The sequence below is a fragment of the Amyelois transitella genome, chromosome 7, assembly GCF_032362555.1.
Source record: "Amyelois transitella isolate CPQ chromosome 7, ilAmyTran1.1, whole genome shotgun sequence".
NCBI classification, from domain to species: Eukaryota; Metazoa; Arthropoda; class Insecta; order Lepidoptera; family Pyralidae; genus Amyelois; species Amyelois transitella.
This window is the reverse complement of record NC_083510.1, coordinates 5,064,543-5,092,431: the sequence shown is the minus strand read 5'-3', so window position 1 is coordinate 5,092,431 and position 27,889 is coordinate 5,064,543. Positions and strand designations below refer to the sequence as shown.

General features: G+C 35.6%; 1 protein-coding gene across 3 annotated transcripts; it reads left to right on the top strand.

Moving 5' to 3' along the window:
- Nucleotides 1-69: 69 nt before the first annotated feature.
- Nucleotides 70-27,380, top strand: LOC106134208 (transcription cofactor vestigial-like protein 4). Of its 3 annotated transcripts, none has more exons than XM_013334201.2 (6): nucleotides 70-460; nucleotides 3,927-4,029; nucleotides 22,051-22,195; nucleotides 22,627-22,778; nucleotides 25,372-25,494; nucleotides 26,394-27,380. In XM_013334201.2, the coding sequence occupies exons 2-6, from the start codon at nucleotides 3,933-3,935 to the stop codon at nucleotides 26,846-26,848; spliced, it is 972 nt and encodes a 323-aa protein (XP_013189655.1). In that variant the 5' UTR covers nucleotides 70-460; nucleotides 3,927-3,932; the 3' UTR covers nucleotides 26,849-27,380. The 3 variants fall into 3 exon arrangements, with proteins under 3 accessions (XP_013189655.1, XP_060800969.1, XP_060800968.1); XM_060944986.1 differs by lacking the exons at nucleotides 70-460; nucleotides 3,927-4,029 and adding exons at nucleotides 18,405-18,811; nucleotides 19,046-19,220; XM_060944985.1 differs by lacking the exons at nucleotides 70-460; nucleotides 3,927-4,029 and adding an exon at nucleotides 18,405-19,220.
- Nucleotides 27,381-27,889: the final 509 nt, after the last annotated feature.

The window sequence follows — 27,889 nt, the reverse complement described above, 5'->3', positions numbered from 1 at the left end:
ACATTCTTTTACATAGATGGCAGCACTGAAAATATTTGACATTCCATGGATTCCAATCGCAGTGGGCTCGGCTCAAATGTCAAACGCGACTATTTCGTCAACAGAGCCGTGGCGCGTTAGTTGCATTTTATGAAATAACAACTATTTAAAGTGTATTTATCGGACAATGCATAATAAACAGTAGAATTTTGTACATTTCTTTGCGCGTTAAAGTCGAGCAACGGTCGGGTTTTTCTGACGTTACATTCTGAGCAGTCGCGATTCCGATACATATTGATTTTTATTCTTCACCGGCTTGTAAGAATGTTTTGAAGTTTCAGTTGCCTAAACAATTAACACGCGAAAATAAATAGTACTTTATTAGTATTTTATTGTTTGTAAATTAAAATATACCGACATAATAAGTGATAAAATAATCAGTTTGTTGTGAAACATCGTGGGAATAACATAAGCGCAATACGTAAGTAATGTTTATTTTTTATATCACTGCTTTTTACATTTTCATGCACTGTAAAAACAAATAGATAATTACACCATCCGAGGAATTAACTGCCAAAATATTATCATGTAACAACCCTAATAGCCAACCCAGTATGTTTACATTTTGCATTTCTTACGACAACTTTGATTTGGCAAAGTTTTCATCCACGATAGTCAGCCTGTTCATGACTCCATTTCTCACAAGTATGTACCTAACATTACTATGTAATAAGTAGGTACATGTTACCTACCGGTTATTTGAGTCGCGGCAAAAAATTTCGCCGCTATACGGCTTTGGATTGGGATGGCAGCGTAAGTACTTACCTACTAAGCATGTTATGGTATCTTGCGAACATAATAGCGTGGAATGCGACTGAATAACTGATACGGCGGCGTACTAGTATTCTCATACAGCGCATGTAGTTCGCAGTACAAAATAAAGAAAGCACAGAAAAACACAATGTTCGCAATATAACGTTTGATGTTACGTTTGATTGAGAACAGACTCTTACCTGCATATTTAATAAACTATCTTGAAAGCTAAACATCAAATTTTTGAAAATAAATGAGGGTTTATTTAGGTGGGTACAATAACTCAATCTAAGTTTGATTTAAACAACGGACGATTCATATTCAACCAAATCTTTTATACATAAATATTTATACATGTCATAGGTTTATAAGATGGTTACTTCACCTTTATTGAGGTGTTTGCTTGGTTAGTAATTTATAAAAGTCCTACCTGAAGGACCAGCTGAAACTACGGAACATAATCAAGTCAAAAAATATATTTATTTTTACCTACAAAAAGATGCACAACTCTTCTGAAAACCCCAATAGAATGGAAATTATTAGTACAATAATTGAAAGGAAAAAATTCACGAGTGTTCTTCTACGACCTAATTATTTTGTTTGATGATAAGAGCGCGATAAACCTCGCCCGATTAGCCAATGTGACCCGAGCGGTTCAATCGAAACACTTCGGGAGTTGTTCAATGAATTGCCCTATATTATCCCTGTTCGACTCTTTATAATGTCGAAAACTTTATAGGTATTTAAATCTTTACTGACTTACATAAAAGTAGTCATTATAGAAAATGTTCTACATTAAAATAAATATCAACAGCAAGTTTTTATTAAATAATGTTGCTTACGCGTATTTCAAATTTCATCGGACAAGTTATGAAGATGAATGAAGATTTTCCATGGATTTTTGCCGCACAAACTAATTTTAATCTTATACGTTAAATACAGCTCAATTTACTAAAGAAGCATATTAGATAAGTAATCGTAACATTTGGGTAGCAACGGGTAACATCTGCCGTCCCCTTGCAGTCCTTGAGCCACGTGCGCAGGCGCACAGCAGGGGTGGCGAACGTCGTAAAAGAATATATACCGCACCCCATCCCAAATGCGGGCACTTTGACTTACTCTCCTCAAATTTAACCATAGTTGTTATTGTAATAAGGCCTAAATTTTAAATCCGCGGACACACACTAAAATAGATTATTATTTTTACCACACGGAATGTCAAGGTTCGCCCATGTGGCTTTCATTGGGGCTAACAAGGCAGGTGATAACAATTCCAAATACTTTGTTGTTCGGAAACAAGTCTTTAAAACACATTCGAAAATCCAGTCTTCGAACTTTCGTATTCGCTAAATAATTTGGAATAGATCATTGGTAGGTTCTTCAGTTTAAACTATTACCAAAAAATAATAAACAATGAAGTGTATCCCATAACTGTGAATTTAATTGAAAAAAACTAACATGCTGAGCCGACCCCAAAGTTAACTACAAAGAAAAAGATAGAAAAAACCATAAAGGATATTAAAACTTCCTAATTTACCTACATACTGTATCTGAAGACGATTGTTTACCTTGTACTTAAAAAATGACTAGTGAACGACTGACTACGCTACTGTTCAAGATTTTACTAAGTTGTTTAAGAATGTGTCAAATTCCACAATATTTCAACGTTCCGTTGAGTAACTTCGTGACCATCAAGGTATGTGTCGAATCTATTCAGTTTCTCAGACACCGACATACCGTCTTCGGGCTCGTGACTCCGGCCAGAAAATTCTGTTGTGGTTAATGTACCAAATTCCTCATCATTAACGTAGCCAACAATCGATTATGTAATGTTCCTGCGTTTTATTTATCCATCCTTAGTCAGAAGTCGCGTCAAAATAACAAAATTTGTATCATCACATTAAAATCAACGTCAGTAATACTATTCACATACCAAGGAATTTCACGACCATTAAAATCATTTAGATTAATCAACGAGATTTGTTTATGAAATTTGTCAGCTACGCTTGGAATGTTCGTAATCGCATTCTATATTTTAATATCATTAGTTAATGCGTGAGTTTTATCTTTTGGAATTCCGTTACAAGGCTGATCGTCACACATTTGTTAATTAAGCGTACATTGTTGTTTATATGTATCGACTTCTGGCATATAAATATTGCGCATGTTAGGTATGCCGGTTTAACTAAGGCAAAGCTACATCTGGATTCTCGAAATGTAAGTTTAATAAGCAAAACATTTATCTAGTTCAATGCAGAAAAATATAGCAGTTGCTGACAACAACAAAAACAAATTGTTACGCACTGGAACGCTAGATTTAATCAATGTCGGCTGACCGAACATACAACTCGTAAATATCCCGGGGAATTAGTGTTATTATTGATTATAGCAATTCTGAAAGCCACAATATGAATTGCATTGCTACGTTTTGATAGCAGCGTCTCATCGTAATGAAATAAAATTGCGACTATTTCGCATATTGACCGAGTGGGCAACGTGTCTGTTCAGCGATGCGATTGTACATTGGCTGAGTTCCCGCGGGCGCGGTATGCGACCGAATACCACGTTTCACAACTCTTTGTTTGATCATTTGACTCTTGTCTTATTTACGCAAAGTTCTGCGACTTGGCGCACGTCTGTCCCCCGTCTAGCCGTTTACGTGAGATGAGGAATTTCCGCCGAATCGCCGTTCGCGCAGCTAAATACTATTAAACTCGTTCCAAGTAGGTACAGCGCCAAATATTTTTACGTGCTTGCAGACATGAATTCCACAAATCGGCATGCGGAATTTTAAACATACAGTATTTATACAGTCAAGACTATTGTTTATTTTGAAAAAGAATTCGTCGTGGAAACGAAAATGTAGCTTTGAGATAGGTATGATATACATATGTTTACCGTACGTGTTACTAAAATAAATACATTAGGAATGTGTTCTTAACTTAAACTATGATAATGATATGAGTTTCACTGATGATAATAAACTGGCTAAATAATACAAATCGGAAAAACATAATTTTTTCCGAATTCTATGGTGTTCTCTCTCATATAACAATTGGATGATGTGACGAAGTTTGACTCACAAATACCTACTAATACAGATGTTATTTAATAATGCATCATTTTCTAACCAGGTAAACATGGAGAAGGTGGAATCTGCATTGGACGTTCTGTCACGAGCTGCCACAATGGTACAACCATGCCCAGCATACCCTGCCAGTGATTCAGACGGCTTTGGTGAGTTCTGGTTGTTAATTATTGTTCCAATTTGAGTGAAGGCCCTTAATTTTCCGGCGTGATCTAAGACAATTTCCTCGTCTCCTCCCGTTTGATGAGTGACAGTGCATCACTGACTCATTGATCTTAAGAGTTAAAACATCCTGGAAATACATCCTCTCGAGTTCCACTTAATTTTGCCGCTTTTTCGCTGCAACTTTTAATTTAGCATCGGTTGAGTTAGCTAAGGTTTGCAAATAGTATTGCTAACGAACCTGATGATAAGTCTATTTTCTTTTTGTTTAAACTAATTTATTTGCCAATTCCTTCATCCGCGATAAAGCTAAAATCATCTTTAATTAATTATATGCACAGTTTAGTAAAGTATTTATCGTAAAATAGCACCATTAATCAAGACCTTACTGGTTGTTAGCAACGCAACAAATCATTCCCGTCACTGTCCATTTCCAACCAGTTATATTTTTGTCGCCTCAGTTGCAATTTATTATAGGTGGCATTCTGGACCGAGGAGGAGATTAAAGAACATCATTTTCTAACACGGGTTAATACTGTAACTGTAAGACGATAATAGGTGTAAGAATGAAATATTTACTTGAAATCCTAAATGTTAACTATGGAAAATATTTAACTACTATAATATTTCATAGTGTGGGTTCACGGTGTCTTTAATCCTCAGAAATGCTAAAAAGTTAATACACCTAGTTGCTCATCCGGAAATCATGTTACATTTCATGTTATTTATTATCACATCCATGTTTCTTCCAACAGTGTATCAATATATGTAGGTATACATAAATAACCCAAGTTACCATTTAGCCGCATCTCATACTAGATGGATGCCAAAGCAGTAGATAAAATAATAATGCGTGGAATGAAGTAAAATCGTTCAACACGGAGCTCACTCTAGAAAACTTGATTGGAATTCGCTGATATACCCCACCCACATGCTCTATAGGGAAGTAGGTATTTAAAATATCATTACGTTGAACAAACCGAGTATGTATTTCGTTTATAGAACGAGCTGCGATAACGTCCTTCTATACAACAGATTACTGTTTTTCATGAATTACTGATGATAATAACTTTGCCCGTGACTTCTTCTGCGTCAAGCATTTGAAGTAGTTTTTCTCTTGGCAATATAAGTTTTTAAAATCCTATTTTAGTATGTATCTGGGCTCTCTATAATGACATCACTTCCAAACCAAGTATGAGTTATTGCATAAGATGTTTGTTAGGTCGATGTCTAGGTTCACATACCCCGGCAAGTAGGTAAGTACGACAAAAAGTTCAGCCAAGCGGGCAGTCCTCTCTAAACGGCACAAAGATACCATTGTTAAGTCGGACTGGTTTCGCGATAAAGCCTTCATTGACGATTGAGCGTGGTTCCTCGGCCCGCAACTCGCGAACTGACCGTCACGCCGATTGTTTTAGGATTTTTCCTCCCTGAGAGCACTCGACCGATACATCCGGGTAGACTAAAGACAATCTAGGCGCGCCTGTAGGAAATCTTCTAATTGATAAATAAAAAAAGAAACTGCCACATCTTTCAATGCACAGTCGAAACCACTTATCGTTTTTCTTAAACTTTGGCATAAGTAATCATCAGATGTAAATCTAGAAATGGCAGCTATAAAAACTTATAGGTACATCCGCTGAAAGGAAATTTGTTATGCTTCCACGGGATCGTAGACCCCAAGACGTAAAATGGGAAGCAATTACATAGTATTAAGACCTTTCTCTCGAGAATAAACATGACAATGGATTTCAATTGCGGTGGGAAAGCAGAGCTTTCTGAACATCAGCGAGAATAGTCGGTGGCGATGTGAAACGCTTCCCGCGCAAATTTCGCTGACCCACAATCCAGCATTCCATCCGCCTTGCAACCCTCTTTATCTCTGCATGTTGTAGCAAACATTACTTACTTCCTTTTTTCCCAAAATTTTAAATATTGTCGGAATTTTCATTAAAATGTATGTGCTGAATTAATTTCTTCCCAACACTGTTTGACTGGTAAAGAAACGATTTAATGTGTTAATTATCGGGACTACAGTCCCGATAAACTTAAGTAAATATTAAAATTACTTAATGCAATCAAATTTATTTAGAGATCGATCTAACGCAACACAATCCACATTCGCGCACGGCATAGCATTATTAGTAGCTGGTGCGTATAACAGACGGCCATGAACAAAGCCTTATACATAATAATAGCGTGTTCAAAAATTTCGAGCCTAAGAGGGATAATTTATTAGATCCATTGGTATGCATAACTAATTAAAATATGGTCACGCAATTTGTCCAGTGGTGTGTTTACAAACAATGGTCGGATCGCGGATAATTATGCAACTCGATGACAGCGGCGCGGCGCTCACTTTCGTTGCGGTGCGTGCGCCGCGGCCGCCGGCATGCGAGCCCGCCGCGCCAGAGAAAGCGTTCAGGAATTTGGTCGACCACTGCTCTCTACGATACTGCGGCCATATTACAATTACAAGGCAGTGAGTTTGGCATTTGTAGACCAATGTGTGGATCGAACCAAATCCTATTGCCGGATACGAACACCTTTTGTATATAATAGTTGGTAACACACAACCCTTTCTGTTTAGTAAAGTTACCCGATCAGCAAATCGCACTTAGTTTATGATTAGTTTTATCCATAACTTTAAATTCAGTCTAAAATATTGATTACCAAAGAACACGCGGAAAAACAAACATGACAATGACTAAATAGAAATTTACCAAAGAAGTTCTATTTGGTCATTGCTTATAGCATAAAATTTTTCATAAAATAAAAAATACGGGCGAATTGAGAACCTTCTTTTTTTTTTAGATGAGAGTTAACGTAGTAACCCTTAGTCTTCTTAGGTTCTGAATCCGTTTCATACAATTAAAACTAGCAAATAACTTTGAGTGCTAATTCCACAAGCTGTCGTGATAACTAAGTTATCATATCAATCATAAGCACACTTTGTGTAGCCGTTTTACAGCTCTCTAGAAATGCAATGCTTGAAATTCTATCGCAAGTATCGAATTGAAATGGGTTTTATTATTTGAGATATTGGGGTGATTGTGGCTTGCGCTGCTGAATCCGGAACGCAGAGGCGGCGTGTTACGGTTTCGAAAAGAATGCAGAATGTAGGTTGCGTTGCGGACTACAGTTACGAGCACTCTCAGGTATGCAATCGCTGATCACTATTGTTTTCAGAGCAAATTTTATTTTCAGCGATATCAAGAATTTGGTCTGTTTGTGAACCTGACTTGGCCACCACGCCGTCTTTGATCCGTTCATAATAATTCATATCTAGTCAAGAGTACCTACACCAATCTTTCTACATGACTACATACATCTTCAACTTTAGTTTAAGTGATATATATGCATTAAGTCGAAATGCTCTAATTAAAAAAAAAATATGCTAAACAGAAGTAAACACTTTTTTCTATAATTATTTACTTACTTTCATTATTGATTTAAAAAACCCAATAAGTCTTTTGGTTACCTAAATAATAAAATTCCAATTACCAAATCGGAATGGCTTGACATTGATATTAAACAGGTCATCGGAATTGTATTGAAATCGTTGTTTTAACATTCCGACACAACTACTTCGGAATGTGCTGAACTTCATTTTGTTTCCGTTGTTTTACATTGGCACAGAACGACACAAATATCCTTACGATGCATAAAGAATTATGAAAGCGTATAATTTGGATATGATCGATTGAAAAAGTTAAATCGGAGCTGGTGTCGCGTGTCCGCGATGACACCTTGGCTGCACGCGCGATTGCCTGAGCATCCAATTTCAATGAAGTCATCATGCAGAGTAGAATTTCTAATGAACACGGATTCCATTTCGTTGGCAGCGAAGCGAGAGGCAGATATTTCAGCAATTTGGCTCGTATCGTGCATTGTTTCTAAGATCCGCTAGAATAAGTAAATGCCTGGTACAGGATAATTGCTAAGAACCAAACAATTCGTGGAATGGTTTTTCTAAAGTGCCGTGGGGCATTTAAAAATTCGGCTATTAAAAATAAAACCACTCCATATCTTTTCTATGGATGTCGTAAAAGGCGACTAAGGGTTATGCTTATAAATTTGAAATTTCTCTTTTAGGCGATTGGCAAGCAACCTGTGACTTTGAATCTTAAATCCATTATAGAGCTTTAAACTTAGCTGAACGTGGCCTGTTAGTCTTTTTCAGAATGTTGGTTCTGTCTACCTCGTAAGGGATTAAGACGTGACTCTATGTTTTAATGAAATTCTTGGAATCATGGACATATTTTAAATGTTAATTTATCAACGGTACGTTAACTTTTCTCATAGTAAGTATTTGGTAACCTCTTAAATGGCTTACACTTCACTAAAAATACAACCACTTTCTATTCAGAGAATTCATAATAGTTTATAAAACAACGTTGTCCTCCAGATTTAACTTAGTGTAAAACAATATGGTAATAGTATTAGGATCACCACAAAATTTAAATGATTGCAAACTCAGTTGTTTCAATTGGAAAGTACTAAACAACAGACCACCAAGAAAAAGCAGAATAAATGCATAATTTTAACTAAATAAGATAGACAATTAACTCAAGTAATGTGGCCAAAATGAAGGCAGAAAATGTACGTACTTACGTACTCGTAGCTCGTTTTCTGGTCGCGCGGTCGCATTCCACACAATGCAGCCGCCTGCGCACATCAAAGATAGGCATCTCGGGAACGCACTTTGTACGGCAATAAATATATGACACTCCAAACTGATTACATTAGCAGGGAGCTATGTATGATAGTATACTATCAGGGAATTCTTATGGACTTCCAAGCAATCGCTTGAATCGGCAGTTCAGAGATTAGGTTATAAACCAAATGACGAGTTCATTAAATGGGTTCTATAAAAAGGCTAATTTGTATTAGATACCATTGTCTACGGTTATCTATAAAGAGATATTGGGTAATTTGTAATATATAAACTTTGAAATATATACATATTACAGAAAGTGATAAAATATCACACGACAAAAATTTCTTTTTTATTACATTTTTTACTAACACATTAATTTTAACACCTTACACATTATCAACATTAACATATCAACATTAACATCCTATTCAAATGATAAAAAATAAAAATGATCGATTTTTTAAAATATTCTTAGATGCGCTAGTACTAGTATGGTATATTTGGTACTTTTCGTCAACGTAGATCACACTCATTGTAAAATTAATTTAAAACCCTATTATTTTTTTCTTTAACGACACTTGTTTTTAAAGGCATCTCTCAATCCCAAGGTATTATCAATTTGTTCCGCAATTCCTATGACATGACCAACTTTGTACGTATCAACACTTATTAATAAGTAAAGAATGTTAATAGCCGTTGAAGGCGTTGATTTTTACTTGACCTCTCGTGAAGTCAGCGGATCGATCATAATGTTTACGCCACTAAGAATTTACGGTATGTACGTAGATACAACAAGATAATAAAAAAATTAATAAGCAATGCTTCGAGACATACAAGTCACGAAACCAAATTAGCCACGGGGAATTATTAATCTAGAAAGTTTTCAATAATTACATATTTTAATCACATCAAAATTAGGCTGAGCAATATGATTTTGTTTGGACTATTAGGTATAATTTTTATTTTTTTACTAATGTTATAGGAATTCTTTCGTCACTTTTATAATTATGACATACATTTTCCTGCCAATATCAATCACAAGCAAACCTCAAAATTAATTATAATTCAAAGAAGGCACTGTATGATGTTGCATTGATTTTAAATCTGTAGGTATGCAACAGTCGTCACATATTGGACTACTATATGATTTGACCGCCTCATAAGGGTTCTCCTTACTCGAGTCTCGATTCAACGAAGCGTGTCAGGGCTACCTCGTACAAACACGCTTATATACGTGAAGCTATGCTACTTATGTAACAATAAAGATTGCTGCATACATCGAACTCAATGGGCCGATGGAGGACGATAGATCTTTAAATTTTATTTGTTGGACGACCATAAAATTCATTATTTATTATTTAGATTTATAGGTCTATGACTTATTGCAGTTCTAGCTGGCACTATGAAACTGTCATTATTAATGAATAATGACAGTGATAATATTTCATAGTGCCAAAGAAAATATAGTAAAATAATGATTTTACTATATTTTCTTCAATTACATAATTTTTTTAGCTTGTTAATTCATACATTGTCGCCTTTATAGTCTGATCAATTAGTACTACTACTTCAAATCATAGATTCTACTGTTCTAACATGTCTTATGTCCAAAAGAACATTTCCAAACGTTGAGGAAATCCTGCTACGGCACTTCCTGCGCGTCATTGCCGTACGTAGATACGTCTTCTTCCTGTTTGATTTAGTTGTATGATCTAATGAAAGTAATTATAAGTTTATTTCTAGTCTTTCTTTAGATTTATATTTTTAACTGTTGCCCTTACATAAAACTAAAAGTATAAGTTCTTATGCATTAATTACTCTCCAATTCTGTTGCCTTATCCAGTTCCACTTGTTTACTTATTTTCTCTGAATTATGAGAACTTCAATCTGTGTTTTCTCCAGCTCAATGTATACTTATTCCGAACTTCTAACGTACCTATGAATCAACCTAACCACATATTACCTTTAACATAGTGCTATAATTTGAACAAGTAGAAGGTCATGGGCCAAATGCATGTGATGCAACTGAGCGCAGTGGTATGCATCCGTCATGCTCCAGGGCAGCGTATGACGAGGGTGGATGCTCAAACTACTGAGTATAAGAGTTTAATCACTAGTCGCGTAACTAACTGTAGATGATGGTGAAGTTTATGTGATATATGACCGTGTGATTTCCGGCACTTTAGAATAGAACCTTTTCATATCTTTCCCGTGGATGTAGTTAAAGGCAACTAAGGGACTTATAAACTTCTTGTAGGCGATCGGCTAGCAACCTGTCACTATTTGAATCTCAGTTCCATCGTTTAGCCATACAGCTGAACGTGGCTTTTCAGTATTTTCATGACTGTTTGCTCTGTCTACCTCGCAGGGGATATAGACGTGACTATATGTATGTATGTTTATGTAAGGCGTTGTTTTATATATAAATGAATATTAAACAAGTATTACCCAAACAACTAACATTTTATTCATCAATCATCCTCTTCTAGTTCTAGTACTTCTAAGCTGATAATCTTTATAAAATAGGAAACTGACTGACTGGCTGACACATCGACACCCAGCACAAACTGCTAGAACTCAAAAAAAAAATTATAAGATCTAGGGATGCACAAAGATAACGAGATAAGCTAACGTTACATATTTATTATGTACTCGATAAAGTTTTTTAGATATATTAAATTAATTATGAGTCACCACAACAATTTGCGATAAAAAGAAGATAAAATACCTACTTATAGTTAGTACGTACGTATGCATGCGACAGATCATAATCATTCTGAGTCATAAATGTAATACATTGATGATATTGCTGCACATAAGTAAATCACTGATTCATTGACTTAGTAAATCGAAGTTAACTACCCACAGATTAACTGCCAATATACTTTTACTTATTTTGAATATGTCCTGAAATTCCAGATGTAATGTTTTTTTTAAAAGAGCTTGCCTAGTTTTTGTCTCACATCATTCATTCTCTCTCGGTTGTATCCTCAACCGCTATTCTGGAAGACTATGCGACATAACTATATATACAAAATATTATAATAATAGGAATTCACCTGTTAATAAAATGTAGATATGGGTAAAATAGCTACATGCATACATTATAGTCTATATGCCTTCCGGGGTAGAGATAGCCAACATCTTGGAAAGACGAAGGCTAAGTTAAGTTGTTTAGCTTAATGATAGAACTGAGATTTAATAGTGACAGGTTGCAAGCCCATCGCCTAAAAAAAGAATCCCAAGTTTATAAGCCTGTCCCTTAGACGCCCATTACGACATCCCTGGGAAAGATATGGAATGGTGTTATTCTTATTTCTATTGGTGCCGGGAACTACACGGCAAGCAAATACTTTTTATACTTATAGCGGGGTAAGTTAATAATAGGTTGTAGGTATATAATAATATAATACCTACCTACAATGTTACAGAAGGAATGAAACGAATAGTGTTAGATGCCCTTGAAAACCACGGTATAATCTGTCACGCTAACTTGCAAGCAATTAACTGTCTTTAAGTAGATATCTATTTAGTATTAATTTTGCAATTGTTAGTAGAAATAATTAATTTTGCATATTGAATAGGGTGTCCAAAATAAGTACAAAATTTTGTGGTCTATTGTCTAATGCCTTATTACCTATCTATATATTTTTTAAATTCTTCCACATTCTACATTAAAATCCTACATACATACATATGGTCACGTCAATATCCCTTGCGGGGTAGACAGAGCAGACAGGGCAGACAGAGTCTTGAAAAGTCTGAATGTCCACGTTCAGCTATTTGGCTTAATGATAGAATTGAGATTCTAATAGTGACAGGTTGCTAGCCCATCGCCCAAAAAAGAATCCCAAGTTTGTGAGCCTTTCCCTTAGCCGCCTTTTACGAAATCCATGGGAAAGAGATGGAGTGGTCTTATTCTTTTTTGTATTGTTTTAATGCCGGGAACGACACGGCACATCAAAAGCTGAAAATTTCACTGGTCAAATAGCCATGCTAACAATTTTGTTAATAAATGTACGATGTGCCTACACCTTCAAAATGTTAACATGATAACTCCATCTACCGATTGATTTAAGTACTTTCACAGAAGAACTCTGAAGCTTGTCCCTTCAGTGCGTAAAGGGGGCGCTGTATCTCATTGCTCTAACTTCAACAGCGTTTTCTAGATGTCGCTAGTTGTACGTTTCCATTAGATTATACTAAAATAAAATGTTTGTAACTAACACTAGTATTGTGTATTATATGTCTGGCTAACGAATTGATGTGTGCTCATTGCATTTCTTGTAGTAAAGAGGTTGTAACTACTTACTTACCAAAATTATCATACCTACTACCTACCTATGGCAGGAGTACCTACATTGCGAATTTTCTTCGATTTTATTTTATTATCTGATATTGACACTGCTTTATTATCCTGGTTTACTGAATGACTGCTCATTTAAATTGTTGGGGCCAAACTACTTTTATTATTCACGTTATACCTAATAGACTTCCTAAACTCAGCCCATTATAATGAAATGTAACTGATGCAATAGTGCGGAATGCGGAATGTTTGTATGACGCTTCCCGCACTTTCGCTGCAAACATCCGCCTGGCTGCACTACACCCGTACTGCAACTTTATGTTATGTAAATTATTGGCGATAAAACTACACGGCACCGTGTTGAGTTGAGACTCCACCAAACGTTTGTAAACTTCTGATTGCATGGCCCGCGTTTGCTGTCAAGAGTTATTTAAACATTCGTACCTACATCCCCGAAAAGTAATCCCAAAGAAAAAAGTGTTTGTAATAATACTACAAACACTATGTATTTACTATATCACTCGCACGCATCAGTAACGGAATAAAGACAGGAGTTGTTACATAAACTCAAACTCAAAATATTTATTGCATAACTATGTAGACATGTAGAAGGAATTACATTTAACAGTATCAACAGTTTGCCCCTTCAGGCATGCAATATTTTTTAGTATTGAAAATACTAACGTTTATAAGATAATATAGACTATAAACTTGACTGAAACACTCATGGATGACAAAATTAGGAGACACCAAGAGACCTTAAAAGATAAGAAAGTGAGGCAGAAGGAAGCTGAAGTTGATAATGATAGAAACTGTTCCTAATAATATAAAATTCTAAATTGCCTAAACAAGTATAAGTATAATACTCGTAACACGCCCAGGATGTGTTTTATGCATTAAATAAAACCGTTTAAAAATTATGAATTATGCAAACTCAGCTACCGAAACTTTCGTGTTGGTAAATGTATAGCTGTGGGCTGTACCGGCGCCTCCAGTCATCATCTGGCCTGGCTACTGCTCCACGCAACTCATCAATTACATGCTATACAATTATCTAAGAATATTTAAATGTTACTGCCTGAGGAATGAATTTGAATAACTTGTCCGTGCAAGGAGCAAGCACGCATTCCTTTATATTCTTTGCCTACCTCGCAACGTATTGACAGGGCGTTTGTTTGACAATTGTTTCGTTATCTGATTAATATTAATAACTCGAAAGAAGAGACTTTAAACAAATTAAAATGTAAGCGACATAGTTATCAATACACAACTGCAAATTTGGCATACAGATGATTTTTAAAAACTTGAAAATGTAGGTATATCTAAATTGAATTCTACCAACAAAACCTTGTATGAACTTAATTACCGCTTCTGCTCGTGGATTGTATACAAGACCGTTGCAGATTTATGTTATAATAGTAAAAAATACCTACTTAATCACAACTATTTGCCTTCCATTATATTACTTACTTAGTATGATGTATAGTATACCTATTAATTTTGCCTCAATAATCGGAAGTGAGGATCGGAAGCCATGAAGAGAAATTGCGGCACGAACGGGCGTTTAGATGTTCATATTGTAGGTATCCAAGTTGCGTGCATCTCAAAAGTTCTCCGAGCGAAATGTAGCTCATTGCAAGCTTGTAAGACGGATGCGAAGCCCCAGGGTGTCTAATGAATTTCCCACTAACTGAATTACACACATCCTGCGTCTTATATTACTTAGGTACTTCTGTTCTGCCGGCTTTTAAAGATGGGTGGATGGATGAAAGCGATGCCCAAGACAGGATGGTAAAAACTTTTGCTAAATTATTTGACTATTGTAAGTGGTATTTATGGAGATGACTACTTTATCGGAGCATGCGTTTTGTGCCATACAGCTCACATGCAATCGGCAATTCACTTACCATTAAGAACTGTAATATTTTTTTTAATAATGTGGGTAATTTTGATACATAGTGCTACTTATATTTTTAGAAAAATATTATGATATCAACTGTTTATTTACAGGAAGAAAAAATTAAAATATATACTTTCTTAATGTGTTAATTATTATGCTAGAAATATGACATGCAACAAATTGTTTGTCGAACCGAAGAATGGAGAACAATGAAAATGCTTTTTAGAGTGCGTCCTACGTGTCATCATCATAATAATGTTAACAAGACGTCAGATAATGACAGGCTTCAATGTTATTTGGATAGTATACATAATTTTATCGCTGAGCCCCAATATTTAGTTCGGTATAGGATACCCCTTTAAAGTTAACCGTCATTTATTAAAATCTCAACGTCATATTTTCTATATTCGTAGTAAGAATAGAAAAAGCTTTTACTCATTTCCGAAATAAAAGACAGAATTGAAATAAATCAAGTAACATAAATCAAGTATAGTCAATAACCCTGATCGTATACGTAGATAGATCCCAAGAGCTGGGCCCGTGGCGCTTCGCTTCAATGGAGCGGAGGCAGGAATAAAATAAAAGGAACGCAGAAAAAGGCAACAAACGCCTGTTTAATTACAGTGGGTTGCCAAATTAATAGGGACAGTCACATTTTTTATCATATTTTTTCTTCAGGCGCGTTTGACTGCTATTTCAAGTGGTGTAAGTGGTCCTGGAATGTATTTTTATGTTCACAGCACCTCTACAGATCAACTTGAAAGTAAATTTCAAGTGTTATGGGATTTGTTTATTTTGTAAAAATATTTTATTATCGGGAGAGACGCGCAGTCCTTCACACGTGTAAAAGTAAAATAAGTAACTAATTATTTTAAAAAGTTATTTTGTGATTTTGTGAAATTATTATTGACTGCAAGTAAGTATTACTTTATAAGTATTTTGGGGCTGATTTTAGGACGAAATTAATTAATTTTTTATTTTTACAGCTTTCACTATGGGTCGAGGGGTAGATTTGTCTCCAAGAAAAAAATCTGAGGTTAAAACCCTTCTTTTGCACACAAGTCATTCTCAGAGGAAGATAGCAGAACTGGCTGGTGTTTCTAAGTCGGTAGTAAATAAAATAAAAATAAATCTGGATCAAGATCAGCCACTTTTGCCCAAAAGAAAAGGCAAATGCGGAAGAAAACGGATTACGACACCACGGTCCGATAGGAAAATCAGGGATATGTGTTTGCAAAACAGGAAGAAAAGTGCTGGATTGTTAACCCAGATGGTACAGGAGTCTGGAATACAAGTTTCGAAGAGAACTGTACAGCGTAGGTTGGCAGAGGAAGGCCTGACCGGACATCGCCCAGCTAAAAAACCGCGACTGACAGAGGCGATGAAGAAGAAACGACTTGCTTGGGCTCGTGAACACCGTCTGATGAGTGTTGAAGACTGGAGCAAGGTCAGTTTTAATGTCAATTGATAATTTATATTAATATTATGGTATATTATCTAAAAAGATTTTCATATAAGTTATAAATATTTTTTTTCAGGTGTGTTTCTCAGACGAATCAACATTTGAGATTCTTGCCGACAAAAGCAACTTTGTCAGGCGGCGCCCAGGCGAGAAATTTCACCCTGACTGCATTGTGGAACGCGTTAAACACCCTGTTAAAATAATGGTATGGTCTGTCATAAGTGCTAAAGGGGTTGGGCGTCTCTACATTGTCCAGGGAACCATGAGACAGGACCAATACAGGCAGGTCCTAGAAACTCGCTTGTTGCCGCAACTCCGGGAATGGTTCTCAGAGGGGGAGGAATTCATGTTCATGCATGACTCAGCACCATGCCATAAAGCAAGGAGTGTAACAAAATTTTTAGCAGACCACAATATACCAGTTTTACCTTGGCCTGGCAATTCTCCAGACATGAACCCCATCGAAAACTTATGGGAAATTACCAAGGCGGAAATTGCCAAGGAAGTGATAACCACCAAGGTAAAACTGATCGAAAAATTAATAAATGTGTGGCACCACAACCCTAAAATAAAGGAAAGTGCCAAACAGTGCATAGAAAGTATGCCGAGGCGGATCGAAGCACTCATTCAGGCTAAAGGAAATGTGACAAAATATTAGCAATATCTCATTGCCATTTTCGTAATACCTGCTAATATTTTCTAATTACCCAAAGACTGTTATTTTTTTGTTTAAACTACTTGTAAGATGTGTGTCTAATATTATTAAATATAATTATAACTCAAAACAACGTTTTTAATTAGTTATGGACCAATAAAGTGTAAAAAAACAATATTTTTCGACTGTCCCTATTAATTTGGCAACCCACTGTATATTCTGTTGAGTGGTTTAGAAAATTTAAAGGGTACTCGGTGTCTGGTTTACATTTTCTATTTTATTTCAATTCCTTTTTGTAATATTAAACAATTCATTAGATATTTAGATCATAAAACCAGAATAAAATATTTATATGATTTCATTAAATTTTTTGACGTCACGGTTGAAATACTAAATAATCCCGATAATTTTTTGTGCATGAACAACGTGGGACACTGCGCAATCATGGACCGTAATGACGTGGTCAATGCTTCTATTAATTTCTCGTTTCTATTCGGCGAAACCTCCAGACTTAATTAAAGCCAGGCGGCGCCAAAGTCTACCTGTCGGTGAGCCTTTGCCTCGCTCTATTAGACAATAAAAAAGCTAATGCTTATACGGCCTGCAGTGCGGCAACTTCTCACATCCCATCCCTCCCGCGCCTCACTGCACTAAAATAAAACACAACCTTCCAAGGATACAACCACCGTAATAATAAATCCAATTTCAAAGGTTGCAAACAAAACTAAACCTTGTGCTCTTCAGTACAGAATTTGTTATTGTCCTGACCTATGAACATAAACATGCAAGGCGATTTGAGTCTTTTCTTATGGCCATACAGCTTAAAGTTGTAACCTTTAAAGTAAGATTGAAGGTTGTAGATGCGAAGAAGGGTGCGGGGTTCATTAATCCCCGCGCCCTGCGCTCACGCACTTTCATGAATGGACCGAACAGGTTGATGTATTCTAGATACAGGCTGATGCGTTTACAATGTTACAGTTCCCAAATATAGTTGCGTGTGTTTTTTAACATTATATAGAAAAGGTGAACTTTATAGGTTATTAAAAAATTTCTCAGATATTTTTCTATACTTTATCTTCATGCCTATCTCAGCATCTCAGCTTTATTCTACATATTTTGCATAAGAAATTCATACCCTGCAGAACATAATTGTATTCACACATGCATTTATGTATCAAATTCAGGCTACCTTGGCTTGAAAAATCAGGTCAAACTTCAAAACAATGTTTTTCGTTTCTGATAAACTCACTTGGTGATACCATAAATGATGTCATCATCTCCTTTGTTTTGAGTGTTACAAAGATTACATGCACTTTTCTTTGTCATTTGCTCGTCTTTATATGCGTTGAAAGAAATTCATTAGGTTCCGTATACAATGCATTTGGCATTGTCAGTCCTGTGTTAATGCGCAAGATGTGGTAGTATTGAATTTTACTTACTCAGTGTACATAAATCTCATCTTCAACCAATTCTGGTCCGTGTATTATATAGTTGCTTTTCAGTGTGTAGTGTCTTCTAAAGCCTTACCTACTGATTTTATTACAGAAGAAATTTTTATTATTGTAGTCCGGTGAAATTACAAATAAACGTTTATAATTCTTTATATTTATTTTACTTACAGTTACTTTGAAAATCTCTTTATGGTATTATACTAATGTTCAACAACCAGTAAAGGTATTTTGGAAATCGTTTTGCAAATTGTGCGCATGCTGTACACGCAAGGCTCAGAGGAAGCGCCTCGACGTCCGGCCGTGTGGATGTAGCGTGATATTCTTTTTCCTTTTTGGTTTGTTTTTTGTTCATCTCATTTATTTATTCCAATGTAATCTCTTCCAGTTCATTTTTTATTCAGTCGGCCTTCAGTGTTACCTGTGCCGGGACGCCAATAGTGCGTTTGTAGAGTCTCCTGGATCGTTTGCTAAAAGAACAGACATGATTTCATTCATGATATTTACATATATATAAGTGAACATTTATACCTTGTGGTGATACACATTTTTTTGGTATTATGTCTTTTTAGTGCGTAGTGTGTGTAGTGTGATGCGTTTGCGCAGTGATGATGGAACTTACTCATTATTTGTATCTCTTGACGCGGACTTCGTTGAACAGACTGCAACTCCTTTCAATGGAACCTCCTCAGTCTCCCAAATTTAATGTGCCTTTATGGCAGCCGTGGGTCGCCTCTCCAGAAAAAGGTAAAAACGTTGTATACTCATTAGATTCAAATCTGGCAAAAGTTAAATACTTTTATCACATTGAATCTTTATTGGATATATTTTTGTTTGTTGGATATATTTTTTTATTAAATTAGGTAGGTACTTACTTAGCTTTTAAATTGCTTTTCAGATTCACATTTATTTAATGAATGTATTAATTTTAACATAATGCTGAAGTTACGCGTTTCCTTTTTGTTTAATTTTGTATGAAAACTAATATAAATAATGACGACATTTGTTCTTCGCTAAAGCTTTCAAATTTCAATATTACACCGAAAATTACGATTCAACAGACTCTGATTAAAGTCCTTCGATTTCCAATTAATTTAAACTGGGTTCTACATTGTGTACCTGCTCCTGTGGGAGCCTTAGCAAAGGACTTAATATCGAAGTTATTAGCTGCTTTGTGGTAACCCCTGTCTAGTTAATTAACAACGCCATTTCTATTCTGCTTGGCAAGTTATATGACATTGTTTTAAGCCCGATATTTTCTTTAACTAATTGTTGGTAACTAATTTGTTAAGTTTTATTTCTTGTAAGTACATTCACCCCCATTATATATAATATAATGAAAAATGAGATACAAAGTTATGAAACTTTTAATGATCCGTTGCACTCATCTAGCCAGTGAATCTTTTATAAATATATTAGTTAGTTTTTCTTTGTAGTGGATCAAGCGATGTTGACAAATCACGTTATGATTAATATTACTTATCGAGTACTGTTTACGGTTTTACTTTATTCCAAATCATGCTTTAAACACGCTTTGGATAAATGGAACTCAAATAAACTCTGACCGGATTTGTAACGTTAAAATTTTTAAGGACTATCAATACCTACAGTGGGTTGCCAAATTAATAGGGACAGTCGAAAAATATTGTTTTTTTACACTTTATTGGTCCATAACTAATTAAAAACGTTGTTTTGAGTTATAATTATATTTAATAATATTAGACACACATCTTACAAGTAGTTTAAACAAAAAAATAACAGTCTTTGGGTAATTAGAAAATATTAGCAGGTATTACGAAAATGGCAATGAGATATTGCTAATATTTTGTCACATTTCCTTTAGCCTGAATGAGTGCTTCGATCCGCCTCGGCATACTTTCTATGCACTGTTTGGCACTTTCCTTTATTTTAGGGTTGTGGTGCCACACATTTATTAATTTTTCGATCAGTTTTACCTTGGTGGTTATCACTTCCTTGGCAATTTCCGCCTTGGTAATTTCCCATAAGTTTTCGATGGGGTTCATGTCTGGAGAATTGCCAGGCCAAGGTAAAACTGGTATATTGTGGTCTGCTAAAAATTTTGTTACACTCCTTGCTTTATGGCATGGTGCTGAGTCATGCATGAACATGAATTCCTCCCCCTCTGAGAACCATTCCCGGAGTTGCGGCAACAAGCGAGTTTCTAGGACCTGCCTGTATTGGTCCTGTCTCATGGTTCCCTGGACAATGTAGAGACGCCCAACCCCTTTAGCACTTATGACAGACCATACCATTATTTTAACAGGGTGTTTAACGCGTTCCACAATGCAGTCAGGGTGAAATTTCTCGCCTGGGCGCCGCCTGACAAAGTTGCTTTTGTCGGCAAGAATCTCAAATGTTGATTCGTCTGAGAAACACACCTGAAAAAAAATATTTATAACTTATATGAAAATCTTTTTAGATAATATACCATAATATTAATATAAATTATCAATTGACATTAAAACTGACCTTGCTCCAGTCTTCAACACTCATCAGACGGTGTTCACGAGCCCAAGCAAGTCGTTTCTTCTTCATCGCCTCTGTCAGTCGCGGTTTTTTAGCTGGGCGATGTCCGGTCAGGCCTTCCTCTGCCAACCTACGCTGTACAGTTCTCTTCGAAACTTGTATTCCAGACTCCTGTACCATCTGGGTTAACAATCCAGCACTTTTCTTCCTGTTTTGCAAACACATATCCCTGATTTTCCTATCGGACCGTGGTGTCGTAATCCGTTTTCTTCCGCATTTGCCTTTTCTTTTGGGCAAAAGTGGCTGATCTTGATCCAGATTTATTTTTATTTTATTTACTACCGACTTAGAAACACCAGCCAGTTCTGCTATCTTCCTCTGAGAATGACTTGTGTGCAAAAGAAGGGTTTTAACCTCAGATTTTTTTCTTGGAGACAAATCTACCCCTCGACCCATAGTGAAAGCTGTAAAAATAAAAAATTAATTAATTTCGTCCTAAAATCAGCCCCAAAATACTTAAGATTTAATAAAAATAAAGTAATACTTACTTGCAGTCAATAATAATTTCACAAAATCACAAAATAACTTTTTAAAATAATTAGTTACTTATTTTACTTTTACACGTGTGAAGGACTGCGCGTCTCTCCCGATAATAAAATATTTTTACAAAATAAACAAATCCCATAACACTTGAAATTTACTTTCAAGTTGATCTGTAGAGGTGCTGTGAACATAAAAATACATTCCAGGACCACTTACACCACTTGAAATAGCAGTCAAACGCGCTTGAAGAAAAAATATGATAAAAAATGTGACTGTCCCTATTAATTTGGCAACCCACTGTAGTATCTTAGTGCCTAGTCCTTGTGATTTTCTTCACTTTACCTGTAGATGGCAACACTCAGAAGTCACTGGCTTAACCTATCATCTTTATCCCCTTGGCTATCACGTTCGTCTCGGAAAGGACAGTGGGTGATGTAACCCACAGAGCATTGAAGAGATGTCACATTTGTACGGCCATAATGTGATGCGCTACATTTGGCTATTAGCATTGAGACATCTATGTGACCATAATTTCTTTTATTTCCAGAGACGCCAAGTACGGCTTCGAGCGGCGAGTCGGAAGGGGACCGCACCCACTCCCCTGAAGCACCCAGTACCCCACAGCCTAAGGAGTTGACCGGCAAATGGCGTAGGGAGCGGCGGTCTACGAGATTACCGGACTATAGACCCAGGTAAGATTAGAAAAACCATTAAAAATCGTCGTCATTAACAGATATTCATTAAGTTTCCGCTCATGAATATTGACTCTATGCCAGAAGTATTAGATAGAGATAGCGATTTGACAAATTAGCTGCTAGAAGATTATTTCTTTTATACTGGGATTCTTTCCCTAGCTCGCCTTGTTTTATGGGCGAGAAGACATGCAGTGGCGTCCTTTAAACAGCACATCATACTCTATGCATCATGCTATCATATGTATGCCTCTTTTAAAAATACAGGAATTTCCCGAAATTATACTACAAAAAAAATACCATTTGTGTATTCATATAGTTTATACTCGTACAATGTTTGGTTATTTCACTATTTTCTTTCTTTTCTTTTCTTTCTTAAAATCATGTTATAAGCGTTATACCTTTATAAAACTAATCTTTAATGTTTTCAGAGAAAACGGCAAGATGGCGCTACGGTCACAGTCCTTTAATGAGCGGCGTTGCGCACCATCAGTTGCGCGAGCGCAACCCCACAGCGATGGGGAACTTTCAGATGAAGTTGAGGACGGGCCGGCAGACTTAGCTGTCAATAGAAATGGAAAAGGTAAATCAATCGTGTACTAGGCACAAAATCAAAACTAAATTGTATCCGAATTGACACAGCGCCTCGGAAAGACTGCAAAAGCAATTTCAATAGAACTTTCAATAACAAACTGAATCAAATAATGTGTGGCAGTGTGGCTAAATTAATTGCATTGTAGATAACGACAAAGGATTTTCTCAAACGCGATGGGTTTGAGAAAATCCTTAGATTCCTACCAAATTGAAATTTACGAAACTCAAAACTAAACAAAAAGAACGCTATTTTCAAGGAAAGAAATGGAGCATAAATTACCTATTTCACAGAAGACAACAGATGTGAAAACAATAATTAATGCAAAAGTATTCAGTACTAAAACATTATAAACCTAATAAAGGGAATTGGAACCATTTACTGACAATGAAAATGTCTATTCACCGTCATTAAATACGCTACAATTTCATTAATTAAAGCTAATCTTTATGACTCACATTCCTCTACATTATGACCGTTCCTTCTACACTTGTTTATGAATTTATAAAACTTATAACTTTATTTAAACTATTACTTCCTTCAACTTCCAGTTTACCGATTATATAGGTACTATTCCAATTTATAATGAGTAGGATTAATGAAATTAAAATGTGATTCTGTCGATTTATTATTAAGCAGGTAATACAATTTAGCAATATATACGATTCAACGAAATCTTAATAATATAACCACACCTTTCAATTAAATCGTGGGTCCCCAGAAGGTACGCAACGGGATGAAATCAAAAAGGACGACGATAGGATACATAACACAATTTGTTCCAATCATTCAAATTGAGAGGAACAAATAAACGAAATGATACGTCGACAAAATTAAATTAAAACGTTACAAAAATTAAGTTGTAAAATTGCGCCAGGAACACAGAGCACCTTCAAAGTGTAAACAGAAGTGTAGAGGGCCGACGAGAGCCCCCGATGGAAACACAAACATTGCCCGAAGGCAGTAGGGTTGTTTGATGAAACTTCGTATTTTTACATCATACTTATTACTAAACTTCGCAAAATTTAACGCAGCCCGCTTATTAAATTGGCCTTTTGATAAACATATTGGTTGTATTAACAACCAATATGTTTAACAAATGTTTGTATTAACAACCAATATGTTTATCAAAAGGCCAACTCGTTTGTTTTCCTTATATTTAGGGCGATAAAATAAAATCCAGGTTATAAATTTCATAAATAGCGCTGTCTCTTACCAGACTTACAACCATACATACATAAAATAACGCATTTCCCGGAGGGGTAGGCACAGAACACTTGCCATGAACCCTGCATACTTAAATCGCTTCATCCATAACATAACTCTCTTCATGCATGCTCGTTAGTTTAAATCTTGCTAGACTTAACCAAATATAAGGTTTTAACAGTGGCGGATTTACCAGCAGGCTGAGTAGGCTGAAGCCTAGGGCGGCGGGTATGAGGGGGCGGCAAATTCAGCTCCAAAAACCTACTTAAATATAACATTTTTTAATTATAAAATTTGACATTTGACCTTCACCTTATTTTCTCCGTGTATAGTGTCGAATACACAGATATCACAAGGGGCGGCAAAATTTGAACAGCCTACTGGCGGCAAATGTGTTAATCCGCGACTGTGTTTTAATATTTAGGTACTCGATACAGGCTCTATACATTATGCAAATCACAACCCTTATTTCAGTTTTCCTTAGAAACCGTGAAATAAAAGCTATTCTAACTAAAATTTAATTCTCGTAGTCTTTCTTTCCATTAAGAATAAGCGGACGGCGAAACGTTTAACAAACGAGTTTAACGTTATAATTGGATTTTCTTTCGCAAAGAGGTTAAGGAGAAGCTTACTGATCCTTCCTTTCTCGAAAGGGGCGATCTCTGAGAGTGTGTTGCAGCTTTCAACTTTGGCAGTTAACTTGTAATCGAGTTACCTAATGGGGCCTCAAAACGTTCCTAAAAGTGTTGGGATAGTTCGTCCTAGTTTCGCTTGTCATATCGTAAATTAATTTAGTTTTGTTCCTAGCCAAGCTTTTCTTAACTACTTACTTCACTGATTAAAAAGTTCTACAAGGAGCTGTTTACGTATTTGTTTTTGGCATAATAGCTTCTTGACTTTATATTATAATTTTTCATAAGATTGCCCAATTATGTGTAAGCTAGCTTTCCGTCAAAAATGACAGTAACAAATTACCCGCTTCGCCTACTAAGTCCGGTTAAATTTTTTCTTAACCTTAAGACTTTCCTGTTAAAAATAAAAACAACACAAACAAAATAACAAATGAGATTATTATTCTTTTCATCATATATTAAGTTTAGCAAAAGATGTTTTTTTTTTATTTCTAATTACAAGAGCTTCACTTCACTTCATTAGCTTCAGTAAAAATGTTCAACATTTTTTTTAACCAGTTGTATATCATTGTATCCTACGACTTCGACTCTATGAAAGTACCTACTTAAATATCGTCCTCTTGGATTTATCCTGGTTACGGTCTCCCAATTCTCTTGGGAAACCGTCGTTATCCGAAATCCAGAAGTAAGTCATTTAATTACATGAAACAACCATATTTTTTAACTTGGATTCATGTTGTCAACAGGCGCACCTCCAGAATACCCAAGCAAGCACGAGGCTCCAATAGACATGAGACTTCGGTCGCGCCCTGCACCACCTCCTTATAGCAGACCTTCAGTTATTACTAAGAGCAATGACACTCCGCCAGGTAAATATTAACTCCTTTTTAGTTAAGGTTCTGTATAATTAAGTAGGCTTAATATTATTTATTTGAAAAGAAAAAAAAAATATTATTATTTGAAAAGAATTACGTTATAAACTCATTATTTCTACAGTAACAATTGCTTTTTTTGTTTTATAATAAATAAGTAAATATACTTCAACGGTAGTAGTTTAATTTATGTGGGTTTTTGGGTCAGTCAATTATTGTTATATAAATAATATGAATGATGATGATCCGTCCAATCCAAACAATGGACACGAACTGTTGCACTAAGTACTTTTTCGAAGAGTAGACATATACGTCGCGACATCAAATTGTTTCGCTTCATTACTAAATTTTTTGTACAGTTAAGAAGCCAAACAGCAATATCGCTTTCTTAGTTGTTAAAACATAAACATACATAAACATCTTATTGTATTTCTGTTACGGGCGCAGATAATCTACTATAATCCGCTAGACGTATCGACCGTATGGCCTCTGCGCCCTCATTGAACTTAACCTTTGACATTTGCGGTCCACTAGGAATTGCGTGATAGGTAACCACAGAGGATGATAATTAAATAGTAATGGGATTTATCAGTCTAGATACTTAGGGAACTAATCAATCAGGCTTAAAACCTAAAAAAAGGCGTCTCGGAATAGGTAAATTTTAGAAAGCACAAGCATTTTCGGTGCTAACTAAATCGAAGACCTATCTTTATTTAACAAAAATAAATAAGTTTAAACAAGTATTAAGTTTCGATCTTTTGTAATTTGTCTCGTATATGTTTATTTTATTAATATTTTAGACAGACAGCGGACATTGCACAATACAATGAAAAAGAGAACATGATTACATCAGTTTAGTAACAGATTTTTTTGTAATATTTCTATTTTTTGTACAGGTTCGATGTCGATGTGCGACCCAGTCATAGATGAACACTTCCGTCGGTCTCTTGGTGACGACTACATGAACTTATTCAAGAAAAATAACACTGAGAATGCACAGCCTGGACCCAAACCAAACACTAAAGACCGGGCAAGTAGCCCCATTCAGTTTAAAAATGAAGAACCACCCAAACCAGCTAAAATAATAGCAATGGAAGTTGACGATGCCAGCCTCTCAGTAGACGACCACTTCGCGAAAGCACTTGGCGACACCTGGCGGCAGATTCAAACCTCAAGAATAAAAGACAGTGAAAAATCACAGACTTCTGCCAAAGGCGTTGTTGATGATCACTTCAGCAAAGCACTCGGGGACACTTGGAAGAAGATACAATCATCCAAACTCAACATAGATGGTACAGAGAAATCAAAGGAACAAACGAAAATTATCTCAAGGAGTGGCGTCGTAATATAATAACGCTAGTTAAGCCTCTGGGTGGTTCGGTTTACGGCCTTGTACAATTTACGAGGCATTTCATGATGCTAACTGGAGTATCAATAAATTCCCACTTGTTTAACATAAAGGAAGCTATTAGATATTTTATTGTCGGCACGAATTAGACATAATTTTATTGCTCGCTATCAATCGGAGAACCATGACATTCTGTTACCTTATGGTTGTTTCGGAGATGTTATTAATTTTATTAAATGTATGAATAGTCATTTAGTGGTCACCAGTTACACGAAATAAGTTATTACCTCAATGTAAGCGCTTTTGCACAATCACGTAGGTTAATTCTAGCATTGTAAATAGTAGTCATTATTATGTAGCAGAATAGAAGATAAATTTGGGCATCAACTAGCTTTTCACATGTTCCTTAAAAAGAGATGGTATGAGTGGAGAGGAGTGAAAGTTTTTCGAATTCGAATACAACAATGAAACCCAACGAATAAAATGTAAATGTTGTATTATTTATGAATAAAAGCACTTTTATTTTGTTAATTGATTTATTAGTTTTGTTTACATACCTTTATCAATGAAAAATGAAATGCCAATTCATTTTCATTTCATACATATAAACGTGAAAATTAGTATCATTTGTCACCGAGAATATCTGCTGAAGTAAGCATATTTTCTTAAATATCTTATGTATGTAAAATAATATATAAAGACATAATTTAAACTCATGAAACTACTGCAAATGCCAGGGCCTCAATTTCCATGCAATTGGAAAGGTTAACAAGGGAAGAGAATAATTCAATAAGTAATTTTTGATCTTTCAAAAAAAAATATTTATTTACGAATGCGTGAAAATTGAGCTGTAAAATATTATTTTGTGACCTTGCAGTCTCGACAGTTTTCATTCTCCTATCCCAATTGTATCGCGTTTACTTAAGTGTTTTTGTGTTATTAAAGAAATAAACAATAGCGCTGGGATTAATGTAAGTACAACTAATTGTCTTATGATTGATCAATTACTGGAAGTGTCGTGACAAACAATAATCAGTTTAACGT